Here is a 12,279-nt window from a genome sequence, read left to right as displayed (position 1 = left end):
AACTCGGTGGGGAGATTTTGTTTGGGGTAGCCTATCTAAGCCGCAGAGGAAAAATTCAGGGGCCCCATCCACCACTGCTCTGAGCACATTCAGAGCCTCCCTAACCAGGCTATATTTGAGCATTTTAAACAAACCCTCCCGGTCCTAACCTTCAGTAACTCGCTTCATCCTGCCTCCCACCCGCTCTAGTTTTCCAAATTCCACAGTTTTTAAGCACGGCGCACATGTGCCGGGCCGGGGGCTGGGCTAGCTAGGCGGCCCTTTCGGTCCCCCCCCCCCCGACTCTCCAGTTCTCTGTGCAAAGTGGCGCAATCTTGGGAGCCAAGCGGAGGCTCCGGGACTGCAGCTGCTGCCAGGCAGAGGTGCTGGGAGGACAAACTGCAGCGGCGCGGGGAGGAGATCGGATTCAGTGCTGCAATGGACCGCAGTGGGAGAGCTGAGCAGGCGCCTCTGGAAGGTGCGCAGGCAGGCGGCCACAGGGACACCCCACGCGCAGAAAGAGAAAGTTGCCCCCCTCCAGCCCCTCTCTCCTAAAGCCCCCTCTCCCCCCCCCCCACGCTCGCCCAAGGACAACGGCAAGTCCCCTATGCCCGGAGCCTCTGCACAGCCCTCGTCCCTGCCCGCCCTCCGCCTTTGCTGGAAGGGAGGAAGGAGCTGGGCTGGGGAGCCAGCAAGGTGCTTTCCCAAATTCTCAGGGCTGCTGCAGCCAGAGGCCCCGAGTCAAAGGCAAGGAGCGCCATCTAGTGGGCGAAGGAGGCAGCAGGAGAGCAAGGAGAGAGAACACTCCCCCCCCCAAAAAAAGGCTGCAGGGCTGGGGTACAGCTGTGGCACTCCGGTTGGTGCAGGACTTCAACTCCCATCAGCCCATGGCAGCTTAGCCAGTGCTCAGGGAGGACGATGGGAGTTCTAACCCAAGAAGAGAAAAGTCCCACAATCTGGACTGCTGAAATGGATGCAATTGCCCACCTCTGGGGTTCTGATATCCACACGCAATAAGCAAGCACACCGCGGGTCAGAGGATTGGAATTGTCACGGAAATTACCGGGGGGGGGCACATCTTTAAAGTTGTTAAATGTTACAAATATTATGCCTAAATGTATCCTTTCGACTTGACAGCTCAGGGAAGTTACCTAGCTTTAAAAATAATAAAAAATCAACTCCTTTGCCAGTTTCCTCCATTCCAATGCTATTTTGCCCTTGAAAAAGGGACTCCATGAAGTGCCCAGAGGTGACAATTGCTGAGTTGATTGCTGGCCAAGGAAAGCTTAATCTCATCACCAGACTTGCCAAGGGGTCCAGACATGCAAAGGAAGTTCTATTGTACTATTGTTCTATTGTGGTGGGACTTCAGAGGTGTTTGCCTATGCAAGAAGATCAAACCTATCCATTCTGAAGGAAATCAGCCCTGAGTGCTCACTGGAAGGACAGATCCTGAAGCTGAGGCTCCAAGACTTTGGCCATCTCATGAGAAGAGAAGAATCCTTGAAAAAGACCCTGATGTTGGGAAAGATGGAGGGCACTAGGAGAAGGGGACGTCAGAGGACAAGATGGTTGGACAGTGTTCTTGAAGCTACGAACATGAGTTTGACCAAACTGCGGGAGGCAGTGCAAGACAGGAGTGTCTGGCGTGTTCTGGTCCATGGGGTCACGAAGAGTCGGACACGACTAAACAACAAATCCCATAATCAGACCCACCCATGTGACAGACGATGCAAAGCCAGGACCTTATTGTTCCTTTTCTGTGGATACTCAAGAAGTTCCTCCCGGCATTTATCACACATTTACTTTTGCCCTGAACCATTGCCCTTATGTTAATCTTGTTTACCAGTATGTTAATATTGTATGTACCTCCCCCTTTCTGATGTTTAGCTATGTAACAGTGATGTAGGAATGACGCTTTTGAAATGCATTATGGGATTCAGGTGGGAAGTTTTAAAAGTTCTTGTAACCCTGTTCTCGGTGTTCAGTCTTGGCTTGAACCTGCTGCGCAGTAATAAACCTTGCTGTTTGGTGGCTGGACTCCTTCCATTTCATTCCGCAGTGGACCGCGGGCTCATGCCCGACGAGCCGGGTGGCAGAGCAGCCTTGCACCCTGATTTTCCCCTAACAGGGCTACAGCCCCTTCTCCCATTCCATTGAGATCTCCTCAGGATTGAACCTGGGCGGTTGCAGACACAAAGCGGCTCAGAAGACATCTACTGATGGACAGAGAAGAAATTGTTCTAAGAATTCTGAAGACGTGTGCAATGCATGCACACAAAAGCTCATACCAATGACAAACTTAGTGGGTCTCTAAGGTGCTACTGGAAGGATTTTTTTTATTTTGTTTAGACTACGGCAGACCAACACGGCTACCTACCTGTAACAAGAATTTTACGGTCATGTATATGAAAAATAAATGTTCATAACTGTATATATAAACCACATGTCTGAAACCCCATAGAAAAGGTCCTGAACAAACTGACCTCAAATATTTCTCTGCAAGGTCAAAGTGGGAAACCTCCCCATTGTCTCTTTCCTCACAAATCCTGCCTTAAGAGCACATTCAAGATATGAACAGGGTGTGAGCCTATGACCTCATAGATTCAGGAATTATGTAGTTATAATAACAAAACAGTGGCCAAACCCAGATAATGCAATCAGGTAACTTGCCAGACAGGAGATAAACAACACACTCAGATTTCTGTTGTAGGCCGCCTCTTCTGTGATGTAGGTATGCTGTATTTTGGGGGGTGGTCTTGGGCTACACCCCTTCTGTGATGTATGTATGATGTTTCTGGGGATGGTTTTGGACTCCAGGGCGGGCAATTTAAAATGTCTATATTAGGGCTTTCACACCTTGGTTCTGGGTCCTCCTCCTTTCTCCTGCGTGCGAGGGGAGCACCCTGTTGCAACAGTTTAATAAAGATCAGGCTTACTAGCTGCTTTGCTTCTCAATATTCTCTGGATGGCCTCTGTTATTTTCTCCTACCGATAGAGAACCTACAAAAGAACTCTGTATGGGCTCTTGGGTACCCCATAAGGGGAAAAGGAGCATTTATATCAAAAGGAACCAGGCAGGGCCTGGCAAAGGACACACTTTGGACACAACCATCTCCCAGAACAGAGTGCCCACTTTTAATAGCCAAGCACACACCCACCCCTGCCCGCCCCCCTCACACACTCATGTTGTCCCCGTAGTCTTCGTCGTCTTCGTCTTCGTCGTCGTCCCTCTCCGGCGGAGCGTGTCTGATGACATGGCGCGTGGAGACGTCCTCATAGTCAAAGAAGTTGAGGTTGAGGTTGCGGGCGATGCGGCGCCCCACGGAATCGAGAAGCTGGGGGGAGACACAAGCAAGGTGGGGCAGGTTGAGCAGGCCTGAAAGGATGGAGCCTGTTCTCATCCCTGCAACTCTCAAAGGTGGGGAGAGCCGGGCATGGAGCCCCAGGGGGCACCTGAGGCCTGCGGGGGAAGCAGAGGTACCGGTAGCTCCCTAAGCCTCATCGCCCCTTCTGTTGGACCTCTGCAGTTACTTGACAGAAAGGCACTTTTGACATACAAATGTTAGTCAGATCAAAAAGTGAAAATGAAGAAAGACAAGGTGGCTGCTGGGAAGCGAACGCCATCAAAATCAGTAGGAGTAGACTTCAGATAAAATAGCAGTCCTATAGTGGTCGTCCCGTCCCCCCCATACCTCAAACTGGTCCGTCAGCGCAGCCAGAGTGAGCACCTCCAGGCGGTATCCATTGATAATGAGGCTGTAGTAGCGTTTTCCGGAGGCTGGAATGATGAGGAAACAAGAGTGTTACTTTGGAGGGCTGCCATTGCTGTGTCTGAGCTCTCCTGTCCAGGATGTGGGGTGGAAAATATATAGATGTAGATCACCTCTGTGGGGTAATTAATAAAAGAATTGGCTGGATCCCTAGATCCAAAGTGTGGGGCTAAACACACTTTAGAAAGAGACCCCCGCAGAGTATTAAAATCACAGAATCATGCAGCGCAGTGAAGCGTGAGGAATAGAGACTGTTTGACATTTTAAATATCCTGTTTAGTATGCTTACTGGGTCCATTTTTTAACTCCATCTTGAGCAATTTTCATATTATATCTTAAATCCTTTTAACATTTCTTTTTCATATTCTTTCAATTTTTCCTAATCTATAAACATCAATTATTCCTAACCCATAATTAATTTCCCAACCACCTATCTTTCTATTTCACCCCTTAGCCTAAAATTAATTCCCAAAAATATCCATAAATTCAAACATTGCTTCTTCTATCCTAATAACATTAAAACATTTACATCTGATTCAGCCCCGCCCCGCCCCCCCGGACTCGGAATTTCCCAGGCGGTTCAGCCAGATCCATAAGTCAATCCAGTTTCGGACCGTCTTGACCAGTCAGTAAATAACATTCAATATTACTCCTCCCCCCCACTCCCACTCTGTCGCAGCCAAACAACCACACTTCCTTCTACATCCCCTGCTGTCTGCCCAATTCTCTAACTGTTACACAGTACCATCCACCTAAATTTTCACTTTTCAATCCTTTCACTATTTTTTCCTCCCTTAGGTTCTGACCCCCAGTATCATAGTTGCCAAGTCTCCCATTTTTCGCGGGAAACCCCCGTATTTAAACCCGTTTCCCGATTATTGGCTCCAATATCATCAGATAAATGAAGTGTTTAAAATGGATAGAGTAATTGGTTTTCAAACAGAGAAGTCAAAGGTGGAAACAGAATTATTAGAACCCAAGACGAAAATACTTTCTAGAATGTACAAATTGTTGCTAGAATGGCATACAAAAGATGAACAAACTAAAAATGCTATGATTTTGTGGGCAAAGGATGTGGGACATAACATCATGATTGAGGATTGGGAAAAGTTGTGGAAGGAGAATATTAAGTTTACTGTGTGTAGTTTATTAAAGGAGAATATAATGAAAATGATGTATAGATGGTATCTTACACCAGAAAAGTTAGCAAAGATTTACCACAATCACGACAACAAATGTTGGAAATGTAAGAAAGAAATAGGTTCATTTTACCACATGTGGTGGACATGTCCACTAGTGAATGACTTCTGGAATAAGATTTATAATGAACTTAAGAAAGTGCTGAAAGGCACATTTGTTAAGAAACCAGAGGCATTCCTAGTGGGCATTGTAGGAAAGGAGATCCCTAAGAAGAAGGTATCCTTTTTTATGTATGCCACTACAGCAGCGAGACTTTTGATTGCTAAATACTGGAAGCAGCAAGCATTACCAACGATTGATGAATGGCAGATGAAGATGATGGAATTCATGGAACTGGCGGAGATGACCGGACGAATCCGCAATCAGGGAGAACAAGCGATTGAAGAGGAGTGGAAAGATTTTAAATTGTATTTTAAAAAGTATGCTAAAGTAATATTTTAGATTAGAAATTAAGTGGTAAATAAAACTGTGGAATAGTTGAAGAGGTTATTTAGAACAGGAAAATAAGAGATGTATCATAAAAGGTGATTATTTGAAGGTAGAATTTGCTACTTAGAAATGTGTTTAAGAACCACAGGGACGGGAACCCGAGGAGGTCCCAATTTACACTGTGATGAAGATAAGATGTACTGTTTTCTACTTTTTATTTTTCGTTTTTCTCCTGTATTTTTGTATTCTTTTTTGTATTTTGTATTTTTGTTTTGCCTTTTCTTTTTCGATATTGTTTTAAAATTCTGTTAATTCTTTTTTTCTTTGTGGAAAATCAATAAATATCTATATAAAAAAAATCCCGTAAATCCCCCAAATTTCCTACCTGCCAGGGAGGCTCCTTCTGCGCATGTCTGGACATGCGCAGAACCGATTTTGGGTGCTGCTCTGCCCATGTCTGGGCACTGGAAGTCGCTTCTACGCACGTCCGGACATGCATAGAAGTGACTTCCGGAGCTGCGCCACTGCTGATCCTGGATTTTTCTTATCGGGAGTTGGAGGGTATGCCCAGTATGGATCCTGCTCTCCCTCTCTCACTGGGAGGGCATTATTCCATACTAGTGCTTCTTTAAAAAAAACCTTTACAATTTTAATTTTGTGTAGGCCGCTCAGAGGCACATCCAAAGTCCATTTCGGGGGCCTAATCCGGCCCGCTGGTCAATTTAATCTGGCCCCCGTGGCAGTATATGTCCTGGGGTAAAATCCTTTCAAAAGCTCAGCAACTTCAATCCTAAAAGAAGCTCAACAACTTTGATCAGCCCTCACGCATGTTCAAATCTGGGCCTCTCTGAAAAAAGTTTGGGCACCCCTGGAATCAGACGGTTATTAAATGTTATTAGTTAAAATGCAAAAATAGGATAAGACTGAGTGGGACTTAGCAAGTACCGGTAGCTTAGCAGAGGGGAGAGATTTGAGGAGAGGGAAGGCCTGGACATAATGGGAGAGGAGGAGGAGGAGGAGGAGGAGGAGGAGGAGGAGGAGGAGGAGGAGGAGGAGGAGGAATTTAGCAGAGGAGGCGACAAGTGTGCCCCCCCCCGCCATGCCTCGCCATGCTGGTGGTACCATCGGACTGGGCTATGAGCCGCACGTAGATCTGATGCAGCGGCCCCTCCTGCCAGAGGATGCCTTTGATGTAGAACTGGTACACCTCCTTGACGTGGTTGATGATCAGCCTGCGCTTGTGGATGTTGCTGATGGTCAGCCAGAGTCCGGTCAACATGCCAAAGACAAAGAAAGCTGTGAAGTCTTGGGAACCCTGAAAGGAGAGCAAAGGGTCCAGGAAGAGAAGGTTAGGGGTGCCGGGGTGAACCTTAGAAAGAGGTCCATCTGCTCAAAATGACAAAGCCGCTTCTGGCGAGCCAGAGCAGCACACGGAAACCCCATTTACCTTCCCTATTTATCTACTTGCACTTTGACATGCTTTTGAACTGCTTGGTTGGCAGGAGCAGGGACCGAGCAATGGGAGCTCACGCCATCGCGGGGATTCGAACCGCCGACCTTCTGATCAGCAAGCCCTAGGCTCTGTGGTTTAACCCACAGCGCCACCCACGTAGTGGAGGGGAGCAACTTTATCCGTGAAAAAGCTTTGCACTCTCTTTGCAACCCTCCCTTTCTCTGTAAGGTTGCAGGGGGTCTTTACTGCTACGAGGAACTGCTCTGCTGGGAGGCATTCTTCAGACATAACGTGGAACCTGTTGGCTGCCATAATGGACCTCACACTGGCCTCAAAATGCGCTCCGAGTGGTGCTTGGTTGGGTGTGGTCTGTTTTTCTACCGTGACGCTCAGGCCAACGTCTCTGCAGCTTTGATGACCATAACTGAACCCCCGAGACTACCGGCTCCTCTCACTGCCAGGCATATAAATGTAGGGCCAGCTAACAAAGGAGCCTGCTCCCGGGGGGGGGGGGAGTTTGGCAGGCATGAGAGTTCAGAAGCAGGGTGAGGAGGCCAGGGCACCCCACTCTGCCCAACAAAAACCCCAAACTCTCAACAAAGTCACACAAAAAATCAGGTGAAAAGCCAGCAAGGATAGAGGGGGGGGGTAGGGAGGGTCATTTTAGGGGGTGAAATCTAATTTCTTCAGTGACAGGTCTTAAAAATAAGTTCTGCGGTGTAAGGAATTCAAATCTGCTATTCTGTTTGTGATTGGGCAACATTCAGCTTGGTAAGTCAACATCCGATGAAAAAGCACATCAACTGCTTTTGGAAAACCAATGAATTTTAATTTTACCTCCTGAAAATGTCATGTAATGCTATAAATAAATTAATTAAATAACTGCAAGCACTGGGCAATCATTTTTTATTATTTCTATGCAATTTTACACACCGTTTACTTACCGAGCAAAATCAAATTATATTAAGTTTACCAAAATATCTTTTGAATTCCCCTAATTTTTGGAATTTGAAAGTTGAAAAAGTCAACCCAGTGTCCCAGTGTTTTGCACTGTCTGTATCGTGAGCTTACAGGTCAGGAGGTGTATAAAATTAAGCAGGACATGGATATAGTTGATACAGAAGCACTAGAATTTGTGGACGTACAATGAAGCTGAATGTCTCCTAGCCAGTGCTTTTTTTTCTGGGGGGTACGCAGGGGTATACATACCCCTAAACATTTTGTGAATCTAAGTTTGGCCTCATTGAAGGGAGAACAGGATGCTGGAATAGATGGGCCATTGGCCTCATCCAGCAAGCTCTTCCTAATACCAATTTGCAGAAACACACACACACACGGACCCTCAACTTCACAAAAGAAGCACAGTTGAGGCTGTGTACTTCGTGGCATCCGTTCCCTAGACGCAAAACGGGAGCAATGGTGGCCTGCCTTACAGGACAAACTCCCTTTTAGATTCCTATTCGATTCTGTGAATGTACCTGGTAGTTTGTGGAGGAAGAAGCTGGTTCCCAGATGCAAAGCGGTGTCAGGAGAGCCAACAGAAAGGAAGGCAAAGTCAAGAGAGAAACAGACCCTTTGGGGTGTGGGCCAAGTGACTAGCTCAATACTTTCAGGGGAAAGCTGTGTTCCCACAGTGGGGGGAATTGTGGCAAGACAAATACATCTAGTTGGGACTTGGCTATCAATAGTGGCAAGAATCCTGTGCCTACCCGTGCTGATTTGAAGTGAAGTATGCTGATCACCAAAGAAACCAGGAAAATCAACAGTCCTTTCCAGATCATGTCCTTGTAATACTCCATCACAAACACTGTAGTGGGGGAGGCAGAAAGGGCACAATTCAGGGCTAAGCCCCACGGAGCATACAGGCTGAAATGGCCAGGGCTGGCCCTTCTTCCCAAGTCCCCCACCTCCCTCCCTCCCTCAGCCCAGGCCACAGATCCCAGCATCCCCGTGGCCAGAGCTGGGAAGCACAGAAAACACAAAATGAGACCTCCTGATACAATTGAAATTGTGTTTCATATTTCAATGACACAATTCTTAAGACAGATTTTTGCAGTTCCACCATGTGTTCCAAATGCTGCCTTACGCCTGGAAGCAAGCCTGCCCTCTGTAGAAACCCGATCCTGGCAAAGAACACTGAATTACTGGCTCCGCTTAAATTTAAATCCGTCCGGCCTACTGCCTCTAGTGTTACAGGACTCTCATAAAAGTTCGTGGTTTGGTGCACCAAAAACTCATTTCCTGCGGACTCCATCCACAACAGCTCCTTATGATGGGCCATACCAATGCAAAAAGGCTAATTGGAGAGCGCCTAAAAGACCTTGAGCAACAGAACAACCTGGCCATCATAAAGAAATCCTGCCCTTGGTTTACCTTCTTTTCCCCCTCCCAGCTGGAACCCTTGTCACGATATCTGTATAAACTAACCATCTCAAAATTCAGACGTGCTTTTACATTAGCCAGATTGGATGTGATTCAAAAGATTCCAGCAGAAAAACGACTCTGTCCCTGTGGAATCGGCAACACAGAAACAGTGGCTCACATCCTTCTGTCATGTCCTCTCTACAAAGACTTGCAGCTCGATCTCATTACACCCCTACTTCTAAGGTCGCCCAATCGAGGCCACGTTGTTCTTTCTTCTATCAGATCAAAATGACCTGAGAACAACACAAGTTGCCAGATTCATCGAGGGTGCAATGAGACTAAGGGCCACCTTTTAAACGACAACCATAGTCATATGATCTTTTTATCCTTGTTGTTTTTAATTCTATATTGCATGTATTTTGTTGCTATGGCTGTTGGCTATGCAAATAAAGTTTATTGATTGATTGATTTCAATGACACAAAACATGCAACAGTGGAGAACTGTTTAGACACATTAGACACATTTTGGGGGGGGGGGTCAGCAAGCTAAGACACAGATTCCCCCTTGTTATCATGAATATACCACCGTATTCTGAAACACGGAGGTTTAAGCAGCTCAACTTCCCTGCCCAACCCCTGACATGCATCTTGTATGAGAGTAACTCCGGAGAGTAGCTCCCTCTCCTGTCTTCGCCCGTGTCAGAGGCAGGAATAGGGTTGGGTTTGTGGGATAAAAGTAGATCTGACCCACGTGTGGGTAAATTGACAAAAGCATCAGCTGGGTGCCTGGATTCAAAATGCGGGGTTTTGCACACTCTCATGGGGGAGACAGCCCCCAGCAGGGTTAAAAAGTTATCCAGCAGCATAGTGTGGAATAAGGGTTATTAGACCCTTCTACATATCCTGTTTAGTCTGCCTTAAAACACACGTCCCCTCTCTCTACCCCTGTAGCAATGACACACACTGTTAAGTTATGTTTAAAGGCTTTCCTTACTAAATCCAAAGGTCTGATTCCTGCACTGATCCATGCAGCAGCAAGGATAACAGAGGCAGATTACTCTTGGGTGCAAAATGCACCATAAAGTTTCAAACATGCCATCTGAACTTGGTGCAAGTTCAGACCTGTCCGTACTGGTTGGTTACATGGCTGGAAGAGTGTGAGAAAGGAAGAGAAGCACTTACACTTCCTCCCTCGCAGAGGAGGCACGGCCTAGCTGAGTCTAGGAACATGGCTTTGTTGTCTTAACTCCTTCATGCATCAACTAGCCCTCATGCAGAGTTAGGTTTGACTGCAGTTCCCAACACTGAGGAGGCGGGGGGGGGGAGATACCGTTTGATGGTTCCCTACGATATGTGCAATGGTTGCTAGAGCAGACTTCAAGTGTATAGAATCATAGAGTTGGAAGAGACCACAAGGGCCATCCAGTCCAACCCCCTGCCAAGCAGGAAACACCATCAAAGCATTATTGACATATGCCTGTCAAGCCTCTGCTTAAAGACCTCCAAAGAAGGAGACTCCACCACACTCCTTGGCAGCAAATTCCACTGCTGAACAGCTCTTACTGTCAGGAAGTTCTTCCTAATGTTGAGGTGGAATCTTCTTTCTTGTAGTTTGAATCCATTGCTCCGTGTCCGCTTCTCTGGAGCAGCAGAAAACAATCTTTCTCCCTTCTCCATATGACATCCTTTCATATGGAGTGTAACGTTGGCCCATCTCAGACAGTCCTCCCACAGTCCTCAGCACAATCAAGAAGACCCAAGAAGCCTTCCTAAGGCTTTGCTCCTCACCTTTGGGCTGCTGCACTTGGAACGGGAAGTACTTGTTCTCCTTGAGCAGCTCAGGGAGGTTTCTCTCTCTTCTGGCAAAGCTGCAGTGCCAGAGGAGCAGGGGGCCCTTGAGTATAGCCTTGGCCATCCTGCTGGGTCTTTCAGGGAGCGCCTCGGCCCTTTCTCCTTCCTGGAAAAGAACTGCTGGGGAGAAGAGGGAGGACCCTTGTCACAGACTGTGGCTGGAACTCCATGGTAAGCATTTGCAGCTTCTTACTTACCCCTTAGGAATCCGACTTCCTTTCCTTCTAAAGACTGCCTCTGTCTTTCAGAGAAGGCGTCACTAAGGAAAAGCCAGGACAGGACCAAGAACCAGGACCAACCAGTGCCCAAATTATTTATGTGCACCCTTTTCCACCTGGCCTTGCAGCAGGTGTGGGACAGTCACTGGACAGCTTCCGTAGCAACAGTGGCCAACAGAATCCCTCATCCCCATGGAAACCAGGCTCACACCACAGACAAGACCACAGCTGCTGCCCTCTGCAGAATCACACAGGAAGGGGCTTAATTCAAGGAGTGACCGTGCCTCTCGCTTCACTTTCTCCTCCCCAAGAGCTGAACAGAAGACCACCTCCCACCAACCTGAATGGGAAGCATGCATGCTAGAGCGAAAGTACAAGGTCATTCATTCATTCATTTATTAAAAACAATAAAAGCCATGTTAAGAAGATAAAAACAGACACCAATTGACTATTGTGGAAAGGTGTATTCTTAATTGCCTGCATAGGCCTGGTGGAACAGGAAAGCTTTCAGCAGGCATATGAAAGTTGGCACAGAAGGCACCCGCTGAATCTCTAGTAGGAGAGAGTTCCACAGGACTGGGCTAATGACACTAAAAGCTCGCTAAAGGATCTTCTAAACCACATCCCTGACATGGGTAGGCAAAACAATTCAATGGTCAATGGCAGCAACTTCCCCCAGATGTTACAAATAGCAGCTCCCCCTATCTTCTTAGTCTAGAGTGGGCAAAGTGTTTTGGGAGGGTCCAGGTGCAAGGATAAGAAAGCATCCGGAAGTTGCTGGATAACTCCTGTTTGAGCAACCAGCTTTCTACAACCCAGACCCAGAGAGAACACAGAGTCACACCCACTGCGGAAATTTTAGAAAACTCTTTTATTCTGGTAGAGTTTGGAGCTACAAACAATACAAAAGACAACAGAAATAAGTTATAAAAAAAGGTGGGGACAGAGCAACTAGAATGTTTCCCCTCCCAGCAGCGCAGCGAGAACATCACAGTCTCTTTTCTCCTTGCAA

At 47.0% G+C, this 12,279-nt stretch overlaps 1 protein-coding gene across 1 annotated transcript; it reads right to left on the bottom strand.

The window, feature by feature from the left end:
* Positions 1-3,155: 3,155 nt before the first annotated feature.
* TMEM249 (transmembrane protein 249) lies at positions 3,156-12,239 on the bottom strand. The gene is made up of 5 exons (XM_035124655.2): positions 10,987-12,239; positions 8,544-8,641; positions 6,504-6,696; positions 3,675-3,760; positions 3,156-3,317 (listed from the first exon to the last, which is right to left on the bottom strand). The coding sequence occupies exons 1-5, from the start codon at positions 11,111-11,113 to the stop codon at positions 3,156-3,158; spliced, it is 666 nt and encodes a 221-aa protein (XP_034980546.1). The 5' UTR covers positions 11,114-12,239.
* Between the last annotated feature and the right edge of the window lie 40 nt (positions 12,240-12,279).

Source organism: Zootoca vivipara, chromosome 8 (genome assembly GCF_963506605.1).
Source record: "Zootoca vivipara chromosome 8, rZooViv1.1, whole genome shotgun sequence".
NCBI classification, from domain to species: domain Eukaryota; kingdom Metazoa; phylum Chordata; class Lepidosauria; order Squamata; family Lacertidae; genus Zootoca; species Zootoca vivipara.
This window is presented reverse-complemented; position numbering and strand designations above follow the sequence as displayed.

Bases quoted from the DNA above. Each gene is read 5' to 3' on its own strand.
- TMEM249 (XM_035124655.2), bottom strand. From the start codon at position 11,113: ATGGCCAAGGCTATACTCAAGGGCCCCCTGCTCCTCTGGCACTGCAGC. The intron at 8,642-10,986 runs GTGAGGAGCAAA...CCCCCACTACAG, and splicing joins CCAAGTGCAGCAGCCCAAAG to TGTTTGTGATGGAGTATTAC. The intron at 3,761-6,503 runs GTACCACCAGCA...TCATCATTCCAG, and splicing joins GCTCATAGCCCAGTCCGATG to CCTCCGGAAAACGCTACTAC.